This window comes from Triticum dicoccoides, chromosome 2B (genome assembly GCF_002162155.2).
Source record: "Triticum dicoccoides isolate Atlit2015 ecotype Zavitan chromosome 2B, WEW_v2.0, whole genome shotgun sequence".
In the NCBI taxonomy this organism is placed as follows: Eukaryota; Viridiplantae; Streptophyta; class Magnoliopsida; order Poales; family Poaceae; genus Triticum; species Triticum dicoccoides.
This window is the reverse complement of record NC_041383.1, coordinates 642935217-642943561: the sequence shown is the minus strand read 5'-3', so window position 1 is coordinate 642943561 and position 8345 is coordinate 642935217. Positions and strand designations below refer to the sequence as shown.

The 8345-nt window shown below is 40.9% G+C and overlaps 1 protein-coding gene across 2 annotated transcripts in view; it reads right to left on the bottom strand.

Annotated features, from left to right (window-relative positions):
- Positions 1-239: 239 nt before the first annotated feature.
- The window catches only part of LOC119365334 (probable LRR receptor-like serine/threonine-protein kinase At1g56130), a 9498-nt gene continuing 1392 nt past the window's right edge, over positions 240-8345 (bottom strand). The window contains exons 1-22 of one of the 2 annotated variants that reach the window (XM_037630953.1): positions 7230-8315; positions 6529-6600; positions 6373-6444; positions 5914-5985; positions 5712-5783; positions 5549-5620; positions 5339-5410; positions 5172-5243; positions 5024-5098; positions 4835-4906; positions 4683-4748; positions 4523-4588; positions 4378-4422; positions 4175-4239; positions 3394-3773; positions 3104-3302; positions 2433-2594; positions 2231-2349; positions 1771-1981; positions 1452-1683; positions 1210-1360; positions 241-1057 (exon numbers count right to left, since the gene is read on the bottom strand). In XM_037630953.1, the coding sequence (XP_037486850.1) occupies positions 659-1057; positions 1210-1360; positions 1452-1683; positions 1771-1981; positions 2231-2349; positions 2433-2594; positions 3104-3302; positions 3394-3773; positions 4175-4239; positions 4378-4422; positions 4523-4588; positions 4683-4748; positions 4835-4906; positions 5024-5098; positions 5172-5243; positions 5339-5410; positions 5549-5620; positions 5712-5783; positions 5914-5985; positions 6373-6444; positions 6529-6600; positions 7230-7336 (2853 nt within the window). In that variant the 5' untranslated portion in view covers positions 7337-8315 and the 3' untranslated portion in view covers positions 241-658. Of the gene's footprint in view, positions 1058-1209; positions 1361-1451; positions 1684-1770; positions 1982-2230; positions 2350-2432; positions 2595-3103; positions 3303-3393; positions 3774-4174; positions 4240-4377; positions 4423-4522; positions 4589-4682; positions 4749-4834; positions 4907-5023; positions 5099-5171; positions 5244-5338; positions 5411-5548; positions 5621-5711; positions 5784-5913; positions 5986-6372; positions 6445-6528; positions 6601-7229; positions 8316-8345 lie in introns of those variants that run through there. The other variant, XM_037630951.1, reaches the window with a different exon arrangement.

Genomic DNA, 8345 nt, shown 5'->3' with positions numbered 1-8345 from the left:
AAGCCAAAGGGAAGAGGGAAGAGTGCTCAAGAACCATAGGAATGGGAGACATCAGGAAAGCACAAAACTGAATATTTGCACCTCCAACACTAGAGGTGAAAACAGAAGAGTAAGCTTTCCTCCATGTTCCCATTCCTAGTGCTCTTGTGCTCTCTCTTTCTTCCTCTTCCGTGCTTACTCTCGGAGACTACAAAATCTGAAGAAAAAGGTATAAGACAACAAGCTTGAATTGCCGGACAAAGTGTTTCAGCTCTGATGTATAAATAGATGTGATGTGCACCTACAGAACCATAGGAAGATCAAGTAATTAAGACACCCCGTGCATAGTATCACTGCAAAGTCAATGACAATGGGGCCCATTGTCCTGTGCTGTACATGTAGAGCATGTGCAAGGAGATCTTCTGCTTACATATACTCCCTCCGTTCGGAATTACTTGTCGTGAAAATGGATGTATTTAGACGTATTTTAGTTCTAGATACATCCATTTCCGAGACAAGTAATTCCGAACGGAGGGAGTATCTGGGAAGCTATTGCATTCATACAGCAGGAAAATAATTTAGCATTCGCGGCAGAAGAAAATAAAAATACTCTCCTTCGCCCATACTACCACCTGACAATGACAACTACGTAACAAACACCTTGGCGCGTGCACGCACCTCACCTGCCCTCGTCGATGATGGAGGTGAACATCGGCGACGGGTTTCCGGTCGCCGGCGTGGCATCCCCACCCGCAGCATGGCCGCCGCCGGAAGACTGCTGCGTGGTCGACGATGACGACAGGCCGGCCTGGCTGCTCGTGCCCGTGTAGCTGCTGCTGCTCCCGGCCTTGACCTGCCACTCCGTGATGTAGCTCGGCTTGATCACCTCCTCCCCGGCCAAGTCGGCGTCTCCCGTGAGCATCGACACCACCCTTGACATGGACGGCCGACGGTGGGGCGATCCCTGGGTGCAGATGAGCGCGACGCGGATCACCCGGAGCACCTCCTCACTATTGAACTTCGAGAGCTTGGGGTCCACGAAGTCCAGGGGGTTGCCGTTCTCGTAAAGATCCCACACCTGAAAACATCCGACAGTTTCAGTGATTGTAGTACAAATTTCAACTGTAGATCTTGCCGACAATACACCAACCAAAGCACAGCTGTCGCTTTACTTTCGAGAACATTTCAAAATATAACTCCCGAATGTACTGTGGCTTTTATTGATCTTACCTTTTCAAATATATAAGTTGTCTCCTCTTCAAGCGTGGTGTGATGGTTTGATTCACCAGCAACAATCTCCAGCGCTACCACGCCGAATGCAAAAACATCAATCTTCTCAGTCATGTGACCTCTCATGGCGTACTCAGGTGCAAGGTAACCACTTTGGAAAAGGAAAGCCAGCCAATCAGTCAGAACATTTACAAACAACTTTGACAAACTCATGAGGGCCACGTCGATGGAGATGCACTTACAATGTGCCTGCAACTTTTGTGCTCACATGAGTCTTCTTGTCATCATAAAGCTTGGCAAGCCCGAAATCCGAGATCTTTGGGTTGAGATCGGCATCTAGCAAGACATTGCTGGCCTTAATGTCCCTGTGCACAATGCGGACGCTCGACTCCTCGTGAAGATAAGCTATACCTCTTGCTATGCCTAAGCATATCTCGAATCGTCTTGGCCAGTCTAGGTTCAAGCCTCCCTTTGCTGAAGATAAACATTGAGGGGCTTTAATTTTTATAAAATTAAGTTTCAACACAGCAGAGTCATAGTCGATCTTGAATGAAATCATACCAAACAGTGCGTGATCAAGGCTTCCATTCTCCAGGCACTCATAAACCAACAGTGGTGTCTTGCTCTCGAGGCAGCAGCCATACAACTTCACGAGATTACGGTGTTGCACCCTTGATATAGTCTCTATTTCTGTAGCAAATTGAACTTTCCCCTGATTAGATGATTCAGAGAGCTGCTTCACTGCCACCACTCTTCCATCACTTAACTTACCCTGCAAGGAAGTTGCACTAATCAATTAAGCTCAGGCTTTGACAAGGTTCTAGCAAATGAATACACTTGAAAATGATTAATTTACGCATATCATCTGACTATGATGTATACTAAGTTCAAGTTCAGATTATGACCAAGCAGTTTCTAAGCATTTACCAAATAGAGATATATAGTTTTTTTTTTGAGTAATCACCGGGGGGGAGAGGATCCCCACCTGAATTAGTACAGATATATAGTAAAACAAACAAACCTTGTAAACCGATCCATATCCTCCTGCACCAAGTAGGTTACTGGAATCAAAATTTTCTGTGGCTGATCTTAGCTCACTATAACTGAATACATTTGGTTTTCCAACTATAGTGTACAGCTCTGCACAACAGACAAAAATGATCCTTAGAATAACTCTGTCTACAGCAAAGTAAACAATATTATCCTGGAATATCAAGGAGTACCTTCTAACTCCAATAACATTTTTTTCCTTTTCTGCCTCCATACAAAGACTCCAGCAAGAGCAGCCAGCAAACAAACAGCAACACCAATTACGACTCCAACAATCACACCAGTTTTATTGCTGCTCTTGCTGTCCACAGAGTAATGCACAGTAGGGATGAAATCTGAAAAAAGTTAACTTAGTTTGAGTATGCAAAAACATCGAATGATGCTTAGTTGCATTGCAAGAGGAGCAATTTAATACAGTTATGATTACATCAAATACAAAAGTGAATCATGTAGAATTTCTACCCTCATCATGGATCTTCCAACATTTATGCTATCAGTTGAAATAGAAGACATTCAACTTGTTTAGACATGAATCAACCAGTGAGCATACACTGGCAGGAACTATACTACAGAGTACCACTTAATCCTTTTAATGGAAACAGTCACAAAAAAGATTGGTTATTAATTTCAAATTGCAAGTATCTTTCACATCAATTTTAGATATTAAATACACCAGTGGTAAAAGTGAAAAACACTAGCACTATCGATACTACAATGACATGTTTCCCTGGCCACTGTGCTATACAAGTACTCCCTCCGTCCCATAATAAGTGACGTGGTTTTAGTTCAAATTTGACTTCAAGATGGCAGTGTAGAACAAATAAGTTCCAGTTCAGGTTCCTACTTGGGGTTGCGCTCAAAGCCGATATTGCAGGCCCATAGTAGCCTTGAGTAGGAATGCAGCAAGTACCCTTGCCAGCCCAGAAGAGATGAATCTCAAGGAAGTTTTTTACCACAGGAACAACATACTGCTTCTTTACAACAACGAAAGATTTCCCTCCTGCAGCCTTTCTTATGTCGAAGTTCTGCTCCCTGCGCTCTCCCTATACAAACACCAATCAAAAGAATGTATTGGTTTCACAGTAGATGAGCTAAAAATATCAGACAACAGAGAAATTTAAGCTCCTAACCTACCTGGAGATAGATATCAAAAACTCTTCTCGCTCTGCTTTTCCAAGCCTGTGGATCAGGGGAGTCAAACTCTGCAAACTGAAGTGTCACTGTATAGTTTCCATTCTCGAGTCCAAGGCCATAGTATCTCAAAGACGATGGTGACATCCTTGCTGTTTGGAACAGTCCAGAATCTAGTGTGTTCTGAAATTGGCGTGAACTGTAGATTATGTAACTTCCATTGGGTGGGTCCATGAATCTTCCACTACTGCTAACACCCCAGATAGGTGCACCCCCAACATAATATGATGCAGCACCAAGATTGGCATTATCAGCCTGATACATGGCATTGTCTGAGCCTGATATGGTTCTACTACCACCACAGTCCACCGCTAAGGAGGAAGCTGCACACAAGTTACAAAACAGTAAGGGCATGTACAATGGTTGATAAGATAGTCTTATCTTAAGTCTTGCATGTAATTTAGAGATGACAAAAAAAATGTCTACAATGGGTCATCTCTTAGCTTTATCTTCAACTAGTTATTCCTAAAAATGTGGTGAGACATATTGTGCTAAGAGATCATCTCTTGTCTTCTCTTAAATAAGAGAAGACTCTTGTCTTCTCTTAAATAAGAGAAGACAAGCCTTTTCTTATGAGTTCTCTCTCCTCCACCTCATCATTTATCCTACGTGGCACTCCTAAGATAGCACCATTGTACATGCCCTAATCTTTACTTGGGAATCTGCAATTAAGGGTCTAAAATTACTGTAGTGTACTAAAAGATGCAAAGAGTTGAAAGCTTACAGTGCGGAGAGCCAAGAGAACAGGGGGTATTTCGCTGAAGACAATTCAAACCAAACGGCAAAACACTGCAAATGGGGAAAAAGTGAATATTTTTCAATTCCACTTACAAGCTCAGATGGATATATTATTCTTCAAAAAACACACTGAGATGAATATTTGTTCCTACATGATTTTGGCAGGAGTAAATGAAATGCAGCAAGTACCTGTTATTGGAGCTATCGATCACAAAGTCATTTGCCACCAAATTCCTAAGCACAACACACAAAAGATGGGTGAAAATCAGATTTTGTTGCTTAATTCAATCAGACTGGCTGTGTATCTTTAATCAGTAATAATCATGAAGCATACAATTGTAGGTTTTTCTGGGTAACCCAAGAAGGAAAGCTTCCTGAGAGGTGGTTGTATGAAAAATCTCTGAAAATGAACACGACAAATTAGTAAGTAGATCGAGACATATTTTCTTGTAGAGGCCAATATGAAGTGAAAATCAAGGAGCATATGGTCATACAAATTGGCGAGTAGCGGAGATTTCGTGGCTGGTAGACTTCCCGAAAGGCTATTATTGCCAAGAAATCTGATGAAGAGGGATATTTGCAAACATTACAGAAACATGATTCAAAAGAAACATTATGAGAAAACACTAAAAAGTAATGCGCTTACAGATAACTAAGCATAGGAAGATCAAAGATTGACCGAGGCATTTGGCCTGTGATATTGTTAAAACTCAAATCCCTGCACCAATGGAACAAGGAGTATCAGACAACAAAGTACCGTGCTTTTAACTGAAATTATACCATAGTAGAAAGGCTTCCATTTGACTCTGATTTTTCTGATAAGGAGAATGCTTACAGTAAAGTCAGATTTACAAATTTGGAGAAGTCTACTGATGCAAGTGTGTCAGATATCTTGCCGTTCCTCAATACTCTGCAGGTCAAATAGTTTAATCATCAGGATCTTACACTAACATGGGAAGGAAAGTAAAAAGCACGTGTCATACAGTTCACCCAAAGATTTCATGTTTCCGACAAACGCCATTGAAGAGCTTCCATTTACAATATCGCCTATTCTCCTGTTATATTCAGACACTCAATGTGTCTGTCAGTGCCACAAGCTTATCTTTGCAATGAGAACACAGCTAGTGAAACTTAAACTACTAAAACTTACAGGCTTGTCAACTTGATAAGATTAGAAAGACTTCTGGGAATCGGTCCTTGAAAAGAGTTCCCTTGGAGCCTCCTACAAGCTCATACATATTTTGTTAGTAAAGAAGTAATGCAAACCATTTCCATTTATTAATGCCCTTGGCTACCATTTATGCCAAGAAAAAGTTCGAGAAACATTTAATGTTGGTGATTGGTGGAACATATATCTTACAGTTGGGTCATGTTGGTCAAACTCCCAAGAAAATCAGGTATCTGCCCGGTGAAACTATTGTCTGATGCCCACCTGGATGCACGATGACAAGAGTGTCCTAGATTATTGGTTGAAAGTTGAAACCTTAGTATAAATTACACTGATATCTTGGTTTGGAAATTACAAGGTTGAAAGGTTTGTAAGCTGGGACAGCGCCGCTGGTAGAGAACCAGTGAAGTCATTACTATCAATGTACCTACATTCCAAAGACATACATCATTTTCCATTCAAGAAGACTATTATCGATCTGGACAATGCAGAGAACACTGATGATCATGCGGGCATGTGCAAATGGCAATGTAAAAGTGAGTAAATAGATTACTTACAGCTGCTGAAGCTTTGTCAATTTTCCCAGCTCATCTGGAAGTGAGCCGTTAAAATGGTTTGAGCCCAATGCACTGAAAGCACGAGATAAACCAGGTCAACTCTAGAGCAATATTAAAAAGGAAGTGCCACTAAATCATGTTTACAAGTTCAAATGCTGCTCGATATTTGATGAGAAAGATGCTCTGCTTTGTTAGGTTTTCTATTCCAACTGTTTCAATTTGCATGAACAGGAAGACACATGAAAGAATATACTCTATTGCTCTACTTAGACATAGTGTTGCTATGCTGTCTATGCAAACTTTCAATCCCCACAGTATACAATGTCATGCACTTTTGTGCGAGCGGTTATACACCCGAACTCGTACAACTAATACAAGAAATGATCCAAAATTAAACATGATTGGAAGATACTATCAAATAATAAACATTACTCATTGGAGGACAAGATTTGATCTTACAGTGATACGAGATCTGTAAGATTCGAAAGCTCCTTTGGGACAGGTCCGGATAATGCATTGGTGCCCACGGTTCTTGCGACATTAGAGGAAAAGACTGTGAGATCGGCTGAAATCAAGACGAGTAATGCACAAAAAGTGTTGAGTCGAAAGCCTTACATGTACTTCAGCGCAGTCAGTTCTCCGATGAACGCTGGCAAAGGGCCGGTCAAGCTATTTTTCCTGAAGTCCCTGAAATGACAAGATCAGAGACAAACAACGTTAATTACATACTCCCTCCGTCCACGAATAAGTGTACATCTAGCTTTTGTCTTAAGTAAAAGTTTTAAAACTTTGACCAACTTTCTAGGGAAAAGTAGAAGCATTTATGGCACTAAATTAGTACCACTAGATCTGTTTTGAAATGTACTTTGATAATATACCAATTTGATGCCATATATGTTACTACTATTTTTTATAAAGTTGGTCAAAATTTTAAAACTTTGACTTAGAATAAAAGCTAGATGTACACTTATTCGTGGACGGAGGGAGTAGATCTTACACTGAGTTTGGGAGATCCAAAGCTGTACATCTAATCGACAATGTATCGATCTTCGGTGCTCGTCGTAACTGAATCAATACCAATTTGATAAACTGCACAGTATACTATGGTTGTAGAAGTTGACCCGATTTCACCCATGATGGAAACTGGAAATATTTGTGGGGAAAAAAAACTAGGGCGGCAGCTACACCTACACCTGGAACAATCGGCTGTAATAATTCTAGACGCTGCCTGTTATTAGATTTATATTATACTCCTCACTGATAAATTTGTGCTCGATGGAGCTGATCCGCTCCACTGCCATGTGAAGAGAGCATACCTCCGGTGGCGCACTGGGAGCACTCTACTGTCTTTGAAGCTTAAAATCTGAGCAGCAGCGACGGACTCGCCGTTGCGGCGGGCGGGGAGGCAAGCCCACTGCGCCATGGAAGAGAGCCGGAGCGCGCCGGCGCCGATTCCCGGCTAATCTCGCCGGCGTTTTTTTTTTTTTTTGAGCGAACGACATTTTGGTGGGTTTTTTTTTAGGGGGCGACATTTTGGTGGTGGAATGCTGGAATGGAACGATGGATTGAAGGGATAACCAAATGGGCTGATAACTATACGCGAGAGGGCTGGGCTGAGCTGAAAAAGTCATGGGTCCTTTCAGACCCACTGGACCCCGGCCCGGTAGTTATCTAGAATTATTATGTCTTTCAAGGTCACCATCACATTTCCCAATGAGAATCACTCTAAAAAAATCCCCATGGAGAAAAGACGTATCTTTGCCTGTTGACTTGACTACCACTAAAGTTTAAGCATAGTCTTTGAACTTTTATACCAAAGATTTTTGGTCCATCAACTGACAAAAATATCCGATTTGATATTTTGGCACACTGAAAGTGGTTTCAGCGTAACATAAAGGCAGCTTTCCATGAGTTGCAACAAAGTCGATAGAAAAACGGGAGAAAATAAAAAAAATGAAAAATGAGTTATTTATTTTAAGTTTAGTAATTTGAAGATAAATGGATAAAATAGGTTGTTTCTTTGAAAAACTTAGAAAAAAATTTAGTGTAGTAGTGACTTTACAAATTCCATGGTTTTCCAGATTTACTAACTATAAGGCATCCTAGATTATTTTTTCAGACTGTTATGTGTACTAGTTTTCAGAATTCCTACAATCTTAAGCTTTTTAATGGAATATTTAACAACCCCCTCCCCCTCTATTTAAATTTTTTTATGGTACATGGACTGCCACATGTGCTAAACTTTGTCACGTCATCATCAAAACCTCTTTTGGATGAAATATAGACACTTGAGGGGCAGAAGTTTTTGTTATTCGAGTTCAAGTTGATGGGCTATGTTTATACTCTGACTAGTAATTCGAATTTATATGAAGGTTTAGTCAATGAAAATGTTTTTTACGATGCATGCCACAAACGAGCACTTACCAGGACTT